This window comes from Littorina saxatilis, linkage group LG14 (genome assembly GCF_037325665.1).
Source record: "Littorina saxatilis isolate snail1 linkage group LG14, US_GU_Lsax_2.0, whole genome shotgun sequence".
NCBI lineage: Eukaryota > Metazoa > Mollusca > Gastropoda > Littorinimorpha > Littorinidae > Littorina > Littorina saxatilis.
Window position 1 is genome coordinate 17,015,688 of NC_090258.1, and position 21,921 is coordinate 17,037,608.

Below are 21,921 nucleotides of genomic sequence, written 5' to 3' on the forward strand. Positions count from 1 at the left end.
GGCTCTGGCTTTGTGGGTGAAAGTTCTGAAGCTGAGGCTGGCTCTGACTGCATTGGCAGCAGGTCGGTGGCGGTCAAGAACCTTGGAGAACGAACGGAAGATTTGTCGCAACCAACCGCTTCTTTAGATTGTGGTACGGGTGCGCGTCTTTCGCTTCCGCCCGGGGGGCAGGAAGGGGGCAGTGTGGCTGGCTCTTTGTTTGACTATGGCAGTCAAGCAGGGGGCCAGCTGACGGATGGCATGGTTTTGCCGGATGGCTGTTCTGAAGACGGTGCTTCCGCAGCAGTCGAAGGTACCGAATTCAAGATTCCGTTTAGGCTTTCTGATGCAGTGGCATCTGCGGCTGAGACGGCTTCAAGATATTTTGAAGAGGGGGTGGTGGAATCTAAGTCTTTTGTGGTTCCTCCTCCCTCTGCACTTGGAGACTTTCGCAGTGCGAAAGAGAAGAAATGTTCTTTCAAGTTTCTCGAATCGCCCGCTGTTGCGTATGAGATGTCGAAAGTTTTGAAGAAGAATTCTCAGTCGCATAGTCAGGTGGCCCCGATGCCTTTGTTGGTTCAACATGGGGATGCACCTGATTCGGCCACGTCGTGGCTGGCTCAGACAGGTCAAGTGGTGCCTGGTGCAGCGGCTCTCCGCAATTTCAGGCTGGGGCCGCAGCCTGTTGACTTGGTGGAGTCTTTTGCTCTTCCTAGAGCGGCTCTGCCTGTTACGCCGGATCTGGCGTCTCTCAGGGAAGACGGTTATAGCAAAGACAGGCCTGTGCCCTACGCGGAGGGCTCTCTGGTGGCGCTAGAGGAGACAGGGAGATCTCTTTTAGAATTGGCCTCGGTCTCTGAGTCACTGCAACGTTCTTTGTCAAGGTCGATTGCGTCAAGTCTTGAGCCTTTTGAGTTTCGTTATGACGCTTCTGCTGAAGACGTTACAACGCTGTTGGCTACCTTAGCCAGGGTCTCTCGTGAGCAAATGGGGCTTTCAGCCAAGCTGTACACTCATGCGATTCTTTCGCGCAGAGCTGCCTTTCTGAGTGGCTCAAAGATCAGGGACAAGGGAACTATCGATAGTCTGAGGTTCTCTCCCTTTGAGGACGGCTCACTGATAAGTCGTTCGTCTCTTGATGCGTTGCAAAAAGAGACGCAGGATGCCAGGGATGTGGCGATCGCCAGGATTGCTCATCAAGGCTTTCAAAAACCTCAGAATAAGCCCCAACAGCAGAACAAGGCTCAGCCTTCGTCCTCGGGTGGAGGCAAGAGTCAGAACCAGAACACCTCTTATCGAGGCAGGGGGCGTGGCGCCCCTTATCAGAAGAGGGGTTCGTTTGGTGGTTCTAGGGGGTCGGGGCGTAAGCCTCACCCCCAATGATGTCTTCCCGAGCAGATCGCCCCGTTAGCCCCCACCTTGGTGGTGGCGGGCGGCCCCTCCAGGGCCATCGCTGCCTGGATTCGTTTGGTGTCCAGCCAGTGGATTTTGGGGGTGATCAGTTCGGGATTTCGTCTTCTCTGGGCAGACGGGAAGGCACCGCTGTCCAGGATACCGCCGCCTTTTGTGTTTCCGCGAGACGCGGAGGCCAAAGCAGCTATTCAGGGAGAGGTCGCTGCACTCCTTTCAAAAGGCGCGATCGAGGAGGTGATCGATCACAGGTCCCCAGGCTTTTACGGCAGGTTGTTTGTAGTACCCAAAGCCTCGGGTGCGTGGAGGCCTGTTCTGGATTTGTCGCCATTGAACAGGTTCCTGCGTGTCGTGAAGTTCACGATGGAAACGCCTGCCTCAGTGAGAGAAGCCCTTCGGCCGGGGGACTGGGTCACGTCTATAGACCTGACCGACGCTTATTTTCACGTGCTGATGCATGTGGCAGACAGAAAATGGCTTCGTTTCCGCTGGGGAGAGAGGATCTTTCAGTTTCGGGCGCTCCCGTTCGGTCTGTCTCTCTCCCCTTGGATTTTCACGATGGTCGTGCGTCAGCTCTGTGCCCTCGTGAGGCAAGAGGGTGTGCGGCTGAGAGCCTATTTGGACGACTGGTTGATTCTGCATCAAGACCAGGTCCTTTGCAATACGCACACTCAGAGGGTGCTCAGTCTAGCGGTTCAGCTCGGCTTCACAGCCAACCTAGTGAAGTCGGAGTTGGTGCCCTCACAGCAGTTCACGTACCTGGGGATGGAGTTCGATACACTGAACTGGTCAGTCCGTCCTGCTCGAAAGAGGGTGGACAAGTTGCAGGAGGCTATCCGTGTTCTTTACGGAAAGAATCTGTCTACGGCTCGGGAGTTGACTTCCCTTTTAGGGCAGATGGAATCCATGGCCACTGTTGTCCCTCTGGGAAGAGTCCACAAGAGGCCCTTTCAAGCAGCGCTCCAAGCGCAGTGGGACCAAGCGACTCAAGGCTGGAATTGCTTGATCGAGTTGGGTGCTTGGTTCAGTCGTACAACGAGCATATGGCTTCTCCCCTGGGTGTCACAGGGTGTCCCTATTGTTCTCCCTGCACCGGAGAACAATCTTTTCACGGACGCCTCGCTTTCGGGCTGGGGGGCTCATTTGGCAGACCAGACTGCTTCAGGGGTGTGGGACGCCAGTCAGGCCTCTCTGCACATAAATGTTCTGGAGCTGGAGGCTGTGGCACTCGGCCTGCGTTCGTTTCTGCCTCTGCTGGCAAACAGTCATGTTCTGGTACACACGGACAACACGACGGTAGCGGCTTACATAAATCGCCAGGGGGGCTCGCGCTCTCAGGTTCTGTCGAACAGCGCGTGTCGGTTACTGGTCTGGTGCAGCACTCACAACATTCGGCTGTCAGCTGTTTACCTGAGGGGCTCTCTCAATGTTCTGGCCGACTCCCTCAGCAGGGGGAGCAAGGTCCTGCACTCAGAATGGACTCTCTCCCATCAGGCTCTGGATCGTCTTTGGGTGCAGGTTCACAAGCCTCCCATCGATCTGTTCGCAACGAGATTCTCGGCTCGTCTCCCCTTGTTTGTCTCTCCGTTTCCGGACCCTCTAGCTTGGGCCGTGAATGCGCTGGATCTGGATTGGTCGGGTCTGCAGGCTTATGCCTTTCCTCCGTTTTGCCTGCTAGGCAAGGTGGTGCGGAAAGCAGACATAGAAAAGCCAGCGTTGGTTCTGGTGGCCCCGCGGTGGCCCAGTCAACATTGGTATCCAGATCTGGTGCGCATGGCGGTTCGTCCACCCATTCCTCTAGGCGTTCGAAAGGGCGACCTGGTTCAACCCAGGTCGGGCATTCCGCACGGGGACCCGCAGGCGTTGCAGCTTCACGGCTGGGTGCTATCAGAGGCTCTCTGCTCCGGGCGGGTGCCTCAGATTCAACTCTGAATTTAGTACAGCAAGCGCATAGAGATTCGACGAAGTCGGTCTATTCCTCGCACTGGTCTGCGTGGACAAAATGGTGCGCTGAAAATGGGGTTAGCCCTCTCTCTCCCAGGTCAATGCAAGTTGCCAATCATTTATCTTGGTTGGCAGGGAGGGGGGGGTCGCCTTCTTCCTTGCGCGTGAGGCGTTCTGCTATATCTTCGACGCTTAGACAGCTGGGACGCAAAATTGATTTAAGTGGCGTGATCGCGAGTGTGCTTTAGGGCGCTTCCCTTCTTTCAGCTCGGTCCAAAACGCAGCTCCCGGCGTGGGATCTGTTTTTAGTTTTACGTTTTTTGGCATCGGACGATTTTGAGCCCCTGCACTTAGCTAGTCTAGCTAAGCTTACGAGGAAAACTTTGTTTCTCGTTTTGCTTGCCACAGCTCGTCGTGGCAGTGAGGTGCACGCTTTGTCGGGCTTGGCGCGTGATATTTCTTTAGAGAAGGATGGTTCTTTTTCGTTGAAGTTTAGGCCGGATTTTTTAGCAAAGAATCAAAAGCCCGGTCATGCTTCCCCGGTTATTCATATTCCCCCCTTGAGCGCTGTGCTGGCTCCAGGAGATCCTGATGCTCTTAACTGTCCGGTTCGTGCCCTCAGCAGTTACTTGTCTAGAACGTCTCCTCTTCGCTCGGAAACTCAAAAGCTTCTTTTTATTTCACTCAATACTGTCAGAAGTAAAGACATTTCTAAAGTTACCCTGACCAGATGGGTGTCGATGACAATCAGGCAGGCTTATACGTGGTGGCAGACCCAGTCGGGGGATGCTAGAGCCATTCTGCCTCTTACCTCTGCCAGAACACATGAGGCTAGGGCATGGTCATCGTCCTTGGCTGTGCTCCGCTCAGGACGCCTCTCGGAGGTTCTTGCGGTGGCATATTGGAGATCAGAGGACATCTTCATTAACCACTACTTGAGGGATGTTGCCTCTTGTCGTCAGGACGGCTCGTCTGCCTTGCCGTCTCTGGTGGCTGCCGGGCAGGTTCTTCGTACTTGAGAGGGTGAGTACCCGCCACCTATAGTAGCAATCTGCTATATGTGAGTTGGGTAAGATATGTAATTTAATTAAAAATTTTAGTAATAAATTTTCATTTGATTAATATACTTACCCAACTCACATCGTTTATTCCCTCCCGCCTCCCCGCTGTGGGTTGTGGGTTTCTAAAAAAGGGTGTGAGTTGGGCTTCGTTTGGAATGATGCATATGGAGGCGTATGCGCGCGCATACGGAAGTCGGAAGTATGTATTAATATGGCATTATGGGATTGGTCACTCTTTTTTTTAGAGGGGCTTCCCTTGGTTACCAAGGGGATGCGTACAGCGTTACCGGCACTGAACTAGGGTTAATTGCTATATGTGAGTTGGGTAAGTATATTAATCAAATGAAAATTTATTACTAAAATTTTTAATTAAAGACTCCCTCCTTTTTAAGACCTTGTTTTTTCAGACTTTCTGTTCATACCCTCTGTAAATTTACCCCCATTTTAAGACTCCCTCCTTTTTAAGACCTTGATTTTTCAGATCTTCTGTTCATACCGTCTGTAAATTTACCCCCATTTTAAGACTCCCTCCTTTTTAAGACCTTGATTTTTCAGATCTTCTGTTCATACCGTCTGTAAATTTACCCCCATTTTAAGACTCCCTCCTTTTTAAGACCCTGTTTTTTCAGACTTTCTGTTCATACCCTCTGTAAATTTACCCCCATTTTAAGACCTGCTTTTCTTAGATTTTCGGAGGTCTTAAAAGGGGGGTTCCACTGTATTGATTATTTAGCTGTTAATGTCATCACATTATTGAAATTTTCTTTTTTCAAATAGGAGATGAAACGGGAACTACCTTGTAAAGATATCACCACTCTCCAGACTTCTACTTCTTCGTTCATGGGCTGAAACTCCCACGTTCACTCACGTTTTTGCACGAGTTGGTTTTTACGTGTATGACTTACAGGAGCTTTTCCGTGCACACGTGGTCTTGTGCTTGCATGTACACATGAAGGGGGATAAAGCACTAGCAGGTCTGCACATAAGCTAACCTGGGAGATCAGAAAAATATCCACCCTTAACCCCACCAGGCGGCCACGGCCGGGATTTGATCTCACGACCTTCCGATTAGGAGGCCGATATCTTAACCACTAGGCCACTGCGTCAGACAAAACTGATTCAGAAAATGTTTGTTACAGTACCCACCCAGAAGATGGTGAGACATCTGCACACAAGCCCTTACGCTGTGAAGGCCTTCATGCGAAAAGCTGAACTGATGGGAGTGGTGACACATGTAAGCTGGATTAAATTACATATCTTACCCAACTCACATCTAGCAATTAACCCTAGTTCAGTGCTGGTAACGCTGTACGCGTCCCCTTGGTAACAAGTGAGACAACTCTAAAAAAGAGTGACCAATACCCATACTGGTATCAAGGCCAAACCAATACTGCCACCATGTTTTCATTCCTACCTCAGCGCTCAGTCAAGTTAGTCGCTATTTTGTACGCTCTGGCTGTTTTACAGCCGTTGTCACTGAGTCTTTTGACTTTGTGACATTCCTCTTGGTTTTCTACTCTTCGTTTTGACTTCGCTACAATGTTGGGGTGATCTTTCCTTGTTTTTCTTGATTTTGGCGACATTTTGGCCACAGTTTTGGACTTGTAAAATTTTTCTACAAAATTTTTCTTGAGTCTTTTTGTCATGGCTGATAGTGTCAGGAAGAGGCATACTCCCAAACAGGTGGCTGCTGATGCCTCTCCGTCTAAGAAAACGCCTAGGAAATCTAAACAAACCGGCCAGGCTGTTTTTTCTGTTTTAGAACCGACCTCCTAGAAATGTATTGATGTTTTGGTCGATTTACCGGCTACCTCCATTTTGCCTGTTAGGTCCTCGGACAAGGTCGTTCATGAAGATAAGTCTGTTAAAGGGACTTCCTCTTCTGGGGGTTCTGGTTTGGCTTCTGTTCGCAGGTTTCATCTTTGGCTGCGGAGATTTCTTCCACGAGAGCGGAACTTTGGGCTCTTCCTTCCGGGGTGACGGATATCGCCTCGCTGGTCAAGGTTCGCCCTTCCCCTTCCTCCACTGTCACGCACGCGGACGTTCATGCTTCACAGGATGCTGATGACCGTCACTTCCTTTCTTTGAGTGGTCCGTCTTCCGGCGTTCCAGTTCAGTCTAAAGATATGTCAGGCACGCAAGTAACCGGGTTCTCCGGCCAAAGCGTGGCGCGTCCTCAGGAGAAAGTAACCCCTGACGTGATTCGTAGGGGCGAAAGTTCTGATCTCTGGGCTGGCCCCCACCGCTCTGTCGGTCGGTCAATGCGTTTGAAAGAGTACTCTTGAAAGAGTACTTGTTCCCAGAACAAGCCTGACATACGCTGACAACCTCCCTGGTTGAAAATGTTGAGCGTTGTAATCTTTCTAGTTCAAAACCAGCTCTATCTCTCACACCCGTAAACACAACTCATGACAAGCTAAAGCCATTTTCTCGTGCAACGCACAAAACTCGTGATAACGCTTCTCCTGTCCCCTACGCATCGCAATTCAATACTTAGGGAGGTTAAAAACACGACGTGGTTGCACATCACAAATATCATACCCACATCTTTGTGACACTATCTTTGTGGGAAGGCCAGTCGTGTGACAATCAGGCAGTCCTATCTCTTACTGCGGTCAGAGCTCAGGTGGTTCTAGCCTGGGCCTGGTCAATAGCAGTCCTCCGCTCCGGTCTCCTCTCAGAGGTTCTGGAATTAGCCTGCTGGCGCTCAGAGAACGTTTTTATCATTTACTACCTCAGAAATGTCGCGGGAACGCGACAGGACGGTAGTTCCGCTCTACCAGCTATGGTATCAGCAGGACAAGTTCTCTGTTCTTGATATTATGAATTTCCCTCCTCCTACAGTAGCAATCTGCTATATGTGAGTTGGGTAAGATATGTAATTTAATCAAAAATGTTAGTAATAAATTTTCATTTGATTAATATACTTACCCAACTCACATCGTTTATTCCCTCCCGCCTCCCTGCTGTTGGGGGTATATATTTCTAAAAAAGAAGTGAGTTGGGCTTCGGTTGGAATGAAAACATGGTGGCATATGCGCACGCATACGGAAGACAGACTCAGTATTGGTCTGGCCTTGATACCAGTATGGGTATTGGTCACTCTTTTTTAGAGTTGTCTCCCTTGTTACCAAGGGGACGCGTACAGCGTTACCAGCACTGAACTAGGGTTAATTGCTATATGTGAGTTGGGTAAGTATATTAATCAAATTAAAATTTATTACTAAAATTTTTGATTAGTTGACAGTGTGTGTTTGTGTATATGTATATGTGTGCGTGCCTGTGTGCATGTGTATGTGCATGCGTGTCTGTGTGAGTGTGTGCATGCGTGCGTGCCTGTGTGTGTGTGTGCATGCCTGTGTTTGTGTGTGTGTGTGCACAGAGTAATTGTATCTGAATCTATACATATATTTGTGGGAGCCATTGCTCTTGCAAATTTGAGAAGCATTGTTAGCTTGTTTGCTGGTCTGTTTTGATTGTATGTGCTTGTGTGAGTGTACATGTGCGTATGTACATGTCAATGTGGGTGTACATGCACTGCCAAAATGACTGAACTTACCTAGCAGGCAGAATCACTCTTGCAATTTAATCACATATTCTTACTCCAATTCTTATGAATGCATTGACTTTAGTCCCACATGCTAGATGTCGAAAAACCTCTCAAATTACCTGCCCTTAGTAGGGTGGTAACCAAGCTAAAAGCGACGCCATAGCCGTTGCTATGGCCTGACCTTGCTCGGTTACCCATAACACCCTGCGCACCACGTGAGCGCCAGCATCCGTAAAGATCATTCTCGACTTTCGACAACACACGGTGGACGTGTCCGAATTTCGCTCTCACTTTTGGCCTTCACATGCCTGCTTGTCCGTGAGACTAGCCGGTTTCCTGTGGGTCTACCTGTCCGTCTACCTTTTGGTGAGATCTTTCCTGTTTATGTTTGGTATAAATGGTGTTAGCTTTGTGTTGAACATGCACGCAGAAGTTTTTTGTTCTGGGTGACTGTTTTTCGCCGGTCTTAAAATGGCCGACAACAAAGCTAAACTCGGCGCGAGACTGGAAGGTGGCAAAGCTCTTAGCCTGGTTTAGTAACTGGTCCTAAGAGTAGCCTAAGAACTTTGATTTGCCTATTATGCGGGTCGTAGATCCGTCAAGCAGCACTTCTTTTTATGTTCCTATCCCTCCGAGGGTGGGTTCAGTTCTTTCACAGCTCGCTTCCCCTGTTGGGGTTAATCAGCCTTTAGGCTCCTTATAGACTTTTTGTTGGATCGTCGTCGGTGCGACTGATGGGGGGGGGGGGGAGTAGCCGTGTAGCTATTCTTTCCCCTTTCTCTGTGTAAGAGGAATCAGTCAATGTCCTCCTTTTGGGGGGACTTAACGATGTTTTGTGTCTATATTCTCGGCTGTTTCAGGCGCGATCGGCGGTTCCCGCCCTCCCGTTTCGTCAGCTTCGCACTGTGGCCTAGTGCAAATGGCCTGTTCGGTTCAGCCCGTTTTTTGCCTCTGGTGGCTCTGGGCTGTTCTCGAGCACCCCTTCCTTTTAGGAGGGGGGGCCTGCTCCCTGCCTGCGTCTAACCACTCTGATTACCGCCGGTATTTCACAGTGTGTTACGCAGCCCCCCGCCATTGGGGGGGGGATAGGGGGGCGCTCCTGCGTCGCACCGTCGCCTGGTGCAAACGGCCAGCTCGGTTCAGTCCTTTCTGCCACTGGTAGGCTGGGTTGTTCGCGAGCACTCTCTCCGTAAGGAGAGGGGGTCTGCTTCCTCTCTTTCTCTTCCCGCTCAGCTTGCTTTTAGCACTGCTGCGGTGGGAAGTCAGCTCTCTCCCCTGGTGGGAGAGGGAGAGGGGGGGCATGGTAAGTCGCAGCCTGGCCTTGGCCATCCCTGTCCCATTGGGGGCGGGGGGGCTGCTGCTTCCTCTCTTTTCTCTTCCCGCTTGGCTTGCTTTTAGCACTGCTGCGGTGGGAAGTCAGCTCTCTCCCCGGGTGGGAGAGGGAGAGAGGGGGCTCGGTAGTCACGGTCTGGGCTTGTCCCACTCTGCCCTTTGCGGGCAGGGGGCTGTGTTAGCTTCCCACCCTTTCCCGCCCCCCGGGCGCGTTGGGGTGGCGGCTTTCCAGGCTACGTTACATACCCCTTCTCTGCTCCATTTGGGGCAGGGTGGGGGGGTGTCGGTGGCTCACCCTTTCCCGCCCGCTGGGCAGGATCGGGTGGGGGCTGCTGCAGCGTTCCACCCTGTCCCTCCCTCTGGGTCGGACGGGGTGGGCGCTGTTGGACTATCTTCACAGTCTGTGCCTCTATTGTCCTGGCCCGACAGTCGTCCTCCTCCCCTATCGGGTTGTGTGGTCGGTGGGCTATAGGACTACGGCAGGTGGACGGAGGGGGGTCTGCCGTTTTTCGGTTCGTCTCTCTCCGTCGCTCTTACTGCTGCGACGAGCCACCCCCCTCCTCATCTGGGGGTGGCTTGGCTCAGGCCTTGCTACACAGTGGGGGTGCTATGTACGGCTTTCCAGGCTACCTTACATACTCCTTCTCTGCTCCGTTTGGGGCAGGTGGCTGTGTTAGCTGCCCGCGCTTGTCGCGGGTAGCGGTCGCGAAACAATGAGCTTGACTCTCTTTTGTTCTCGGCAGGGTGTCTCGCACAGTGGTCAGGGAACAATGAGCTTTGCTCCGTTTTGTTCTCTGCACGGGCTGTGCCGGCTGGCTGCATGGTCAGGCGGAGACAGAACGTACCCTTTCTCTCCAGTCTCCCATTCTTTGTGTTCACAATGATCGGCAGGGACTCGGCTTTAGTATCGCCTGGCCGGTGGTCATTGTCCGTAGCCAGCATAGGTCACCCCCCCCCCCCCCCCCCCGCCTAGGGGTGGGTGAGTGATAGGGCTACTTGACTTCGGCAGGTGGACGAGCGAGGATCGGCCGTTTACGGCCGTTTCTCTGTTTCAGTCCTTACCCCCTCTTGGGGTTACGGCTGTGCTGGACCGCCCCCCTCCCCACTTGGGGTGGGTTGTGGTCATACCAGGTAGTCTGGTTCTTAGCACTGGGGTGCTTCTCTCGCACAGCGGGTGGGGTAAGACGCGTCGGGCCCGGCTTTGTCTTGCTTCTCCACTCTCTCTTCTTCTTGGCAGAGATCTGTGCCAGTTACCAACCCCTCTTCCCCCCACCTCCTGTTCAGGTGGGCGGTTTTGGGTTGGCAGTCAGAGACTGATCACGCGTTTCATCCACACTCTTGGCGGGTTATTGGCAGGAGATTTAGTGCGCGACCTCCCCTGCCTCCCCTCCTTTTGTGTTTTACACAACTGGTGGTTAGGTTCGGACTTCTTGTTTAAGGAGGGGGAGTGTATAGGGTTGCCTACTGATTGTAGGCTTCCCATACATAGAGCGGCTGCTGTTGCAGTTTACTTTGGCCCGGATAGGTTGGGGGTGTCTCTCTTCCTTCCTCTTCCGGGATGCCTTTGGGTTTTCACAGGCTTTCTCGCAATTTGTTTCATTTGCTGAGTCTGCGGTGATTGCCTGCCACATGCCACACTTTTTGGCTTGATCCGCACCTTAGGATAGTGGTCTTCAGCCTACACCTTTCCCGCTGCTTTTTACGCAGGGGATGGCTGGCTTCGGGGTTTCAGGCTGCTTCGTCCTCACTTTTAGTGCGGAAGAAGATAGCAGGGAATTTTCAGGCTCAGGGTCTGATCCGGACTTTTCTTATTGCCAGGGGCTAGTTTCTGGCTTCGCTTACAGACCACAGGGAACATGGAGTTTTCATGATGTTACTCCTCCCTCTCCTCTCTGGAGGAGCTAGGATGGCATGGTTTGGAGTTTTCTGCTTTGGCAGAGACTCTCTTCTGTGCTTTCTTATTGGCAATCTTATCCTCCCTGAACGCTCTTTTGGGTTAGGGAGGATGCCTTGGATAAGGCTTTAGCCAGGCTGCTGGCAGCTTGGGCTAGGGTCGTCACTGAGCGGAGAAGTTTCTCGGTGACGTTTTAGGCCCACACTGTTTTTGCTTGGTGTGATCTCCTTCCTTTTCAAGGGGTTTGATTTCATGCTGGTTGCAGGAAGCAAGGGTCAGGCTTTTTCGGGGGTTGTTAAAACCTACTCAATAGCTGGAATCTTTCCCTTCCTTCTTGGACCTCTGGCAGCGCATTTATGCGCCCCCGGTTACAAAGGGGTGTTTTGGTTCAGTGTTTCCTCCCTCTCTGCGGGGGGTGGGTCGGCATGGGCTAGAGCTTTCAGCTTTGGCTGAGATTTTCCTCGGTGCTCTCACATGAGCTTTCCTTCTGCGTTTCTGCACACAGGAAAGGGCTCTGTTGTTGGGGGGTGTTGGTCTCTGGACTTTCTCGGGGGCTGGTTGAGCTTTTTCAAGGTCAATCAGCTTGTCAGCTGCACTTTCTTTTGGTGTTGAACCAGGTTTTTTGCCTGGTGCTCTCAGTAACCAGGCTAAATTCCGAGCTGTCCTTATCCCAGGTTTTTTACCTGGGCATGCTGTTCGACTTTGTCTCTTGGAAGGTTTATTCTTCACACAAGAGAATAGAGAGGCTTTAAGCTCTTTTCTCTGCCAGACTGGCACGAGAGCAGGCCTCTGCGGGGTCTTTAGACCCGATCTTCGGTCGGACGGTATCGATTGCTATGCTGGCCCTCTAGTCTTTCCTCAAGTTTTTTGGGGGGTTCGGCCTCACAGGTCTGGGACATGAGGGTCCTCCTCCAGAGTGGGTTCCTCCACGCGGGAAGGTGGCTGGAATCCTTTTGTATAGCTCAGGGGACTTTTTTCCCTAGCTTTGTTTCCCCCTGGACTTAGACCGCTTTATTGATGCGTTTTCGTCTAGATGGGTCCTGCACTGGCAATTGCAGTCTTGAGGCTGTGATGTAGACGCAAATCCTTGGGCTTCTCTTTTGCCTGAGGTTAGGAGCAGTAGCTCTTAGTCTGCTAGCCTTTCCTTTTTTGGCTATTTACAGGCATGTCCTGTTGCATTCGGGCAATTCTTCTGTTGCTTCTTATGTGAACTAGCTGGGGTGAGCAAGTTCTCACTCCCTGTCAGACAGAGTATAAGGGATTCTGATGGGGTTTTTACACTTTATCATTTTCTCAGGGGAATATCTCCCCGGCCAGCTCTGCGATCTGGCCGACTCGCTCAACAGGTCCTCTCAGGGCTGGCACAGGGGTTGGCCCGTCTGCTTACGGGTCTGGAGGCGTGCTGTTTGTGTTTTAAATCATGGGTGATGACTCTGATCTTTGGGCACGAAGCATATTTTTCCTCCACTTTATCTGTGTATGCTCCTTTTTTGGCCTCCTTGGCCAATTAGGGATTTAGAGCGGGGGTGCAACTCCTTAGCGCCCCTCTCTCAAGCCAGGTGGTTTTTCACCTCTGTTTCAGTTTTTGGCTTTGGGCAGCTGGGCCTCTTCTTTGGGGTTCCGGCGTCTCGGCTATCTCAGCTGTTTTGGAACAAATAGGCCTCTCTTCTGTTGCTCATGGCGTTCCTGTGGGCAGGATCAAAGGACCTTGTTTTACGAGGTTTAGAGGTTCCCCCTTGTTTAGCGCGTGGGACTTTGTTCTACTTACTCTGGGCCTCAGCCCTATAGGGCAGGGAGGCGCATGCGTTTTTGGTGTTTGCCGGAGGATGTAGCCTTAGGGCTTTTGGTTCCGTTTGTTCACGGTGTTTGGCCAGGTTTTGGGGTTTCAGAAACCTGGTCAATATCCTCTGGTGTTTGATTCCCTCCTCTTGGGAGGATTCTCGCTCCGGGAGATTCGGATTTTCTAACTGTCTGGTTAGACTTTTTAAATCCCTTTTTTGACGTTACTGTCTTTTGGAACTACGAGCTTTAGCTCAGGTTCTTATTTCTTTACAATGGAGCGAAAGAGACATCTTTTATTTGTCTCTCTCTAGGGGCTCTGCTACATTCATAGGACAGTCCTATGAGTGGTGCGTTTTGAACAGGGGGGGGGGGGGGGGCGTTCTGTCCTCCCTCTATTCCTTTTCAGGCGTTCGGGAGTCCGGAGTCTGGTGTTCTTCTCTGGCTGGTGGTGTTCCTCTCGCCTATGCGAGGTTTGCCAACAGCTCGGGTACAGATTTTGTGCTTTTTTATTGCCGTGTTGCGTTCTGGTCGCCTAGGCGAAGCTTTGCAAACGACTTACTGGAGATCAGATGATGTGTTCATCGGTTTCTATCCTTGGGATATCCCCTGCACGCGGCTAGTTGGCTCCAGTTCATTGCTGGTTTTGGCTGCTGCAGGGCAGGTTCTTACAAGGACATAAGTAGGTTCCCTCCACCTTTAGGGGGAATCTGCATTCATAAGAATTGGAGTAAGAATATGTGATTAAATCGAAAATTTTTATTAAATTTTGATTTAATATAATATACTTACCCAATTCTTATAGTTAATACCCTCCCATCCGTCCCCGCTGGATTATGTCCTTGGGGGTTTGTTTGACTAATAGTCTCGAATGATCTTTACGGATGCTGGCGCTCACGTGGTGCGCAGGGTGTTATGGGTAACCGAGCAAGGTCAGGCCATAGCAACGGCTATGGCGTCGCTTTTAGCTTGGTTACCACCCTACTAAGGGCAGGTAATTTGAGAGGTTTTTCGACATCTAGCATGTGGGACTAAAGTCAATGCATTCATAAGAATTGGGTAAGTATATTATATTAAATCAAAATTTAATAAAAATTTTCGATTATCTCATCATTTGAATTTATAAAATAATATTGAGACTCGGAGACAAGGACGTGTGGATCCTGCATTCAATCTGAATCTTTTAGATCCTATGCATTGTAGGTAACGGAACCTTCTGTTTTCTGTCTTCCACGATTATTCCGGTTCAGGACCATTTGATACTCATTTACCTTCCTCATGACAGGTGGAGCAAGCGCAACACGAGAAGCCAGAAGCGAGGAAGAAACCCCACATCACTCCTGCTCTCTCTGCAGAATTCATACAGTATTACTTTGGTAAGCGTTCCTCTGTGTTGAGAGTGAGAGGAGCAACAGTATTACTTTGGTAAGCGTTCCTCTGTGTTGAGAGTAAGAGGAGCAACAGTATTACTTTGGTAAGCGTTCCTCTGTGTTGAGAGTGAGAGGAGCAACAGTATTACTTTGGTAAGCGTTCCTCTGTGTTGAGAGTGAGAGGAGCAACAGTATTACTTTGGTAAGCGTTCCTCTGTGTTGAGAGTGAGAGGAGCAACAGTATTACTTTGGTAAGCGTTCCTCTGTGTTGAGAGTGAGAGGAGCAACAGTACTACTTTGGTAAGCGTTCCCCTGTGTTGAGAGTGAGAGGAGCAACAGTATTACTTTGGTAAGCGTTCCTCTGTGTTGAGAGTGAGAGGAGCACAGGCTGGGGAGGGATATAACAGGAAAGGTTGCCTTACGGATGTGTGTGTCTCTCTTTTGCTCTCACTTATAACTGTCATTGTCTGTCTGACTGTCCTACATAATATGTTGAATTCATTCTACAGAAAGTGTGCTAAGACTATACATTATTCTTGGCATTGGGGCCCCCCCAAACCATGCACCTATGCGTCCTATACTCACTAGAAGCCGAAAAAATGTACCAGAAATTCATGGAGGGGGTTGTGGGACGCACTATATACATATCCGTTATGAGTACCGTCAGTACTGTTTTCAGAAAATGTTCTGTGAGATCTGTACCAACACAAATGTACGGAGTTAATCTAACTGATATGTCCATAATGTTTTGAGAAGGTCTAAGAAAATTTTCTAAAATCAGCATTACATTGCAATGATCATGTGATGCTGAAGAATGGGACTTCCAAAAAGCAAGAATATGAACCTGCTGGTCTTCGGACTCTCTTTACCCTTTCGCTACCTCCCGCGGGTTAGGGGGAAGAATTTACCCGATGCTCCCCAGCATGTCGTAAGAGGCGACTAACGGATTCTGTTTCTCCTTTTACCCTTGTTAAGTGTTTCTTGTATAGAATATAGTCAATTTTTGTAAAGATTTTAGTCAAGCAGTATGTAAGAAATGTTAAGTCCTTTGTACTGGAAACTTGTATTCTCCCAGTAAGGTAATATATTGTACTACGTTGCAAGCCCCTGGAGCAAATTTTTGATTAGTGCTTTTGTGAACAAGAAACAATTGACAAGTGGCTCTATCCCATCTCCCCCTTTCCCCGTCGCGATGTAACCTTCGTGGTTGAAAACGACGTTAAACACCAAATAAAGAAAGAAAAGAAACCCTTTCGCTCCGTATGATGCCTGAACGCATCACCGTGACCCTACCGCTTGAGGCTTGAATGCATCAACCAGGCCAGGCCGAGTGATGCTCTCAAGCATCATAGATCGTTGCCCTCTTTAAAACACACCTGTGCAGTCTACAGCTACATAAATCGTGTCCCTCTTTAAAACACACCTGTGCAGTCTACAGAGCTACATTAATCGTGTCCCTCTTTAAAACACACCTGTGCAGTCTACAGAGCTACATAAATCGTGTCCCTCTTTAAAACACACCTGTGCAGTCTACAGAGCTACATTAATCGTGTCCCTCTTTAAAACACACCTGTGCAGTCTACAGAGCTACATTAATCGTGTCTCTTTAAAACACACCTGTGCAGTCTACAGAGCTACATTAATCATGTCCAAGTGTTTTCTTTCTGTGTATGGATAACCCAACGATAGTTTCCTACCGAGAATAAGAAATTACAAGAGCTAGGAAACCTGAAATGTTGAACGAAACAGCGCGTGTCGTTTTCAGCAGTCTGAGGCTGGAAAATAAACCAGGCCAGGCAGGGTGAGCCGTGACTCTAATAGCGGCCCTGAAGGGTACGGTCTGCGTTAAATCACTAGTCAAAGGGTTAAATACCACGGAAGACCCCCTATACATTATGGTTGGGGTTCAGTGACCCCGAAGGACCGGCTTAGTGGATAAGACACTGTCACGTTTCAATATATCACTTAAGGTGATTATGAAACGGTTAGTTACTACTAACTAACTAACCACACCACGATCCACTCTCGCAGTCATACAATTTAATAGAGACAACAAAAGTATAAGTTTCAGACGCCTGTTTATGTAAAAACTCGCCACCTCCCTCGAGACTTCACTCAAAATATGTTCTTTTACGTTCGCAAAACGTAAAAAACCCGTGGTCACTGACAAAATGCCAGTTAGAATATAGAAAATTATAGTAACACGCTGATCCCGTGTAAAGATAAGAAAATACGACTGTTCTGCTCCAAAAGTGCTAGTTCATGCAGGTGTCACACACCCCACGTTGTCACTACTCGAAAATAATCACAGACAGCAAAAATAACAACGGTGGTCAACGGGGTGCAAAGACATGGTGCACTTAGCTTTCTTTGGCCACTGGGTGGACGGCCTGTAATTAGTCTTTTTAGCCTCCACAACTGCTCCGTCGAATGAAGTGCTGGTTAGCATGGTGACGAAGCAGGGAACTGTGGAGGCATCAGGCGCCGCACCCAGTCGCTGGTTAGCTGGTTAACCGGTTCGCTGGTTAGCTGGTTAGGCGGTTCGCTGGTTAGCCGGTGTGCTGGTTAGCGTGGTCCCCCAGAAGGCAGCCGAATAGAAGTTAGGAAAAGGCTCAAACAGAAAGCATCGGTGCACTAAACATGTCAGCTACCCCTCACCCTCCACCTTTAAACATGTCATCTTTACATATCTCATCGAGCACGTGGGCCTGCACAAACGGACTTCCCACAACAACAAAACAGCCATTTTTCGTCCTTCTCTCCCTACCTGCAAAAACCATATACAGGTTAGTATTTTAGCGTCACAGAGAGCAAATTATGCGCTAACCTGGAAAGAACAACAGAGAGTATTTCATTCCACAAACACAGACTCGTCAACAGCGTTAAATAATGATTTATTACCTCAAACAGCCTATGAATGTAGCACTCTCATGGAAGCAAAACCCGCTTCCTCCCTGGAATGGCCTCTGTTCGTCAACAGTGACAACAACATCCAGAAACCCCTTGTCGAATACTTATGCGAAGACCATCGCACGACGAAGGAAAGATTTGACGACTCGTCCTCAGCAAAACATGTGGCAGTGAGAAGGTGATAACTCGCTGAAGTTCCCCTAGAGTGCCGAATATTCTATTCGGTGAAATCCATCATACTCTAGAAACCGTCGTATTCGATCCTTCTTCTTCTGCCGCTGAGTGTCAAGTGCGCCGTCCTTGTGTCTCTCACAGACCACCTAGCCAATAACACGTGACTGACCTTGTCACATATCAAGTTCAGCTATCCACAATTCTGCCTCGCAAAGCAGAATTAACCCCGAAAAATCCGTGCGCCACAAAATCCGTGCTCTGCGCTGTCAGCAAAACTCTGCCGTATAGCCCCGACTCACGCACAGGCGCTTTCAGTCGCAATTGACCAAGAGAAGGCACCCCACTGAGTGACACTTTCTTGGTCTGTGTCACTAGATCGTGACAGACACTGTCCTCCCATGTTGAAGGTCGCGTGTTCGAATCCCGGCCACGCCTAGTGGGCTAAGGATGGAGATGTTTCTGATCCCCTTAGGTCTCCCAGATCTCCCTGCCTGCCTGTCTGTCTGTCTGTCTGTCTGTCTGTCTGTCTGTCTGTTTTTCAGTCTTATGTTATCACATTGAAACTTATGTGCAGACTGCTAGTGCCTTGTCCCCCTTCGTGTGTACACGCAAGCACAAGACTAGGTGCGCACTGAAAACATTCTTTAGTCCATGTCAGAGTTCGGTGGGTCATAGAAGCACAAAAGTACCCAGCATGCTTCCCCCAAAAGCAGCGTATGGCTGCCTGAATGGCGGGGTTATACACGTTGGAGTTTCATCCCATGAGCGCAGGAGAAGAAGTGACCATGAAGGTAGTGTGTCTGTGGGAATTCCTGTGTCTTGCTTCTATTTTTGGAAAGTTCACCTGTGATTTTTAACAGTCTTCAGTGCCCGAGGAAGTCTCATATTAAACCTGCCGCGTGCGTTCATTTCAGGACGGAACACCAAGATTGATCAGCTGCGCAACAACCTGAATGAGCTGACAACACAGAACGTCAAACTGAGGGACCAGGAGCGAGTCATACGCACACAGTATGATCAGGTCAGCTCTTGGATTCTTTTCTTTTTGACTCACCAGAGTAGTCAGTGATTCATAGAAATAGACGATTTTTGACTCACATGCGAAGCAAAAGTGAGTCTATGTACTCGCCCGAGTCGTCCGTCTGTCCATCCGTCCGGCCGGCCGGCCGTCCGGAAAACTTTAACGTTGGATATTTCTTGGACACTATTCAGTCTATCAGTACCAAATTTGGCAAGATGGTGTATGATGACAAGGCCCCAAAAAACATACATAGCATCTTGACCTTGCTTCAAGGTCAAGGTCGCAGGGGCCATAAATGTTGTCACATTTTTCCCATTTTCTCTGAAGTTTTTGAGATTGAATACCTCACCTATATATGATATATAGGGCAAAGTAAGCCCCATCTTTTGATACCAGTCAAGGTCACAGGAGCTCTTCAAAGTTGGATTGTATACATATTTTGAAGTGACCTTGACCCTGAACTATGGAAGATAACTGTTTCAAACTTAAAAATTATGTGGGGCACATGTTATGCTTTCATCATGATACACATTTGGTCACATATGATCAAGGTCAAGGTCACTTTGACCCTTATGAAATGTGACCAAAATAAGGTAGTGAACCACTAAAAGTGACCATATCTCATGGTAGAAAGAGCCAATAAGCACCATTGTACTTCCTATGTCTTGAATTAACAGCTTTGTGTTGCATGACCTTGGATGACCTTGACCTTGGGTCAAGGTCACATGTATTTTGGTAGGAAAAATGTGTAAAGCAGTTCTTAGTGTATGATGTCATTGCTAGGTTTAGTTATTTGACCTTGACTCTGAAGGTCAAGGTCATGTAAAGGTCAAGCATGTGAGTCGTATGGGCTTTGCCCTTCTTGTTAAAAGATAACTCTGTTGGGTTTTGTATGTTAAAGGTCCTTGTCTACATTTTTATACCGAAATCGCCATTTGACCATTAAAATGCAGAGTCTATTATCTACAAATATCAACAATACACCCCCTTTCGATCAGGAAAGATGAAGCCAGTGTAGCCGTTTCAAAATTCATTGTAGTATTCCAGCGTAGTACTCATAGTAGGATATCCTTATTTGGAAAATGCCAAGCGCATAACTCCTCTCAAATCCTGTGCATTTCGTGCATTTAAAAAAAAGCGTGGACAGCGCTCCAGTGTCAAACTGTTGCTGCACTTGTTTGGGCGTGGCTATAAGCATAGTGACATGAATTTGATTGGTCAGTATTTTTAGGCAAAGCACATGTTCTCAGCAAACAGAAAACAAAATATTCGAAGCGTGAGTCACGCTACCCAAAAATAAAATCTTTTTTTACATATATTTTTTTTTCTATAACTTTTTTCATTCATCATTTGACATAATTTTGTATCGAAATCTAACCGTAAGATTATTGAAAAAAAGCAAAAATGTAGACGACCACCTTTAAGATAAGAAAACTTTAAATGTCCATTGCCCCTGGAGCAAATTTTTGATTAGTGCTTTTGTGAACAAGAAACAATTGACAAGTGGCTCTATCCCATCACCCCCCTTCTCTCCGTCGCGATATAACCTTGAACGGTTGAAAACGACGTTAAACACCAAATAAAGAAAGAAAAAAGAAATGTCCATTTTCATTTTACATAAACATGGAAATTTGTCTTTTGACACCACATCGCATTTCTGATACATGTAACACAAACACAAAATTGGTTGTGAAAGAGTGACTACTCTTGATTTTAGTCAATCAATCTTTCCCTCATGACACTACAGGCCAGTCACTAGCGAGGGGTCCCGCAGTGGGGCACTGCGGTTATGAAATTAAAGGCCCCTCCTGTTTTTGGAACCGCAGGAGCTTTCTAGTTTGCTGTTAGGTAGATTTTTGGTTCCTCTTTCCTGTCATGCTCTCTTTTTCTTCATGAATTCTTTTCTTTTTTCTGCCTTCTTGCTCATTCACCTGTATTTTTTCCAAAAATCTCTTCTCTTGCCGCTTGTCTCGCGATTCATGTATAGTTTAATCTGTTAGTGTTCTGATGTAAGTCCAGCAGTAGATAGGTTAAGCCTATTTTAACATACTGGAAACTGGTAATCTTCCAGTAGGTATTAATTTAGTTTTACTAAAGCCTGCTGGGACACAAGTAATGGGTTAGTGCAATTTTAAACAGGAATCGCTTGACAAGTGGTCCCCTTCATCCCCCTCTTCCTCGTCCTGATATGGCTCTGCGTAGTCGGCTGGACGTTAAGCAACAAATAAACAAACAAACTAGCGAGGGGTGTGTCTGAAACACGTGACATTACAGGCCAGTCACTAGCGAGGGGTGTGTCTGAAACACGTGACATTACAGGCCAATCACTAGCCAGGGGTGTGTCTGAAACACGTGACATTACAGGCCAGTCACTAGCCAGGGGTGTGTCTGAAACACGTGACATTATAGGCCAGTCACTAGCCAGGGGTGTGTCTGAAACACGTGACATTACAGGCCAGTCACTAGCAAGGGGTGAGTCTGAAACACGTGACATTACAGGCCAGTCACTAGCGAGGGGTGTGTCTGAAACACGTGACATTACAGGCCAGTCACTAGCAAGGGGTGTGTCTGAAACACGTGACATTACAGGTCAGTCACTAGCGAGGGGTGTGTCTGAAACACGTGACATTACAGGCCAGTCACTAGCGAGGGGTGTGTCTGAAACACGTGACATTACAGGCCAGTCACTAGCGAGGGGTGTGTCTGAAACACGTGACATTACAGGCCAGTCACTAGCGAGGTGTGTGTCTGAAACACGTGACATTACAGGCCAATCACTAGCGAGGGGTGTGTCTGAAACACGTGACATTACAGGCCAATCACTAGCGAGGGGTGTGTCTGAAACACGTGACAGTACAGGCAAGACACTAGCGAGGGGTGTGTCTGAAACACGTGACAGTACAGGCCAGTCACTAGCGAGGGGTGTGTCTGAATCACGTGACATTACGGGCCAGTCACTAGCGAGGGGTGTGTCTGAAACACGTGACAGTACAGGCAAGACACTAGCGAGGGGTGTGTCTGAAACACGTGACAGTACAGGCAAGACACTAGCGAGGGGTGTGTCTGAAACACGTGACAGTACAGGCAAGACACTAGCGAGGGGTGTGTCTGAAACACGTGACATTACAGGCCAGTCACTAGCGAGGGGTGTGTCTGAAACACATGACACTACAAGCCAGTCACTAGCGAGAGGTGTGTCTGAAACACGTGACATTACAGGCCAGTCACTAGCGAGGGGTGTGTCTGAAACACGTGACATTACAGGCCAGTCACTAGCGAGGGGTGTGTCTGAAACACATGACATTACAGGCCAGTCACTAGCGAGGGGTGTGTCTGAAACACGTGACATTACAGGCCAGTCACTAGCGAGGGGTGTGTCTGAAACACATGACATTACAGGCCAGTCACTAGCGAGGGGTGTGTCTGAAACACGTGACATTACAGGCCAGTCACTAGCGAGGGGTGTGTCTGAAACACGTGACATTACAGGCCAGTCA

General features: G+C 48.9%; 1 protein-coding gene and 1 long non-coding RNA gene across 3 annotated transcripts in view; both read left to right on the forward strand.

Moving 5' to 3' along the window:
- Window positions 1-21,921, forward strand: part of LOC138947244 (uncharacterized) — a 140,243-nt gene that overhangs the window by 102,465 nt on the left and 15,857 nt on the right. The gene's annotated exons all lie outside the window — the stretch shown is intronic.
- LOC138947242 (PHD finger protein 14-like) overlaps window positions 1-21,921 on the forward strand; it is a 52,638-nt gene that overhangs the window by 14,860 nt on the left and 15,857 nt on the right. For both annotated transcript variants that reach the window (XM_070318680.1, XM_070318681.1), the window contains exons 14-16: window positions 5,534-5,628; window positions 14,235-14,325; window positions 18,318-18,424. In XM_070318680.1, the coding sequence (XP_070174781.1) occupies window positions 5,534-5,628; window positions 14,235-14,325; window positions 18,318-18,424 (293 nt within the window). The remainder of the gene's footprint in view (window positions 1-5,533; window positions 5,629-14,234; window positions 14,326-18,317; window positions 18,425-21,921) is intronic.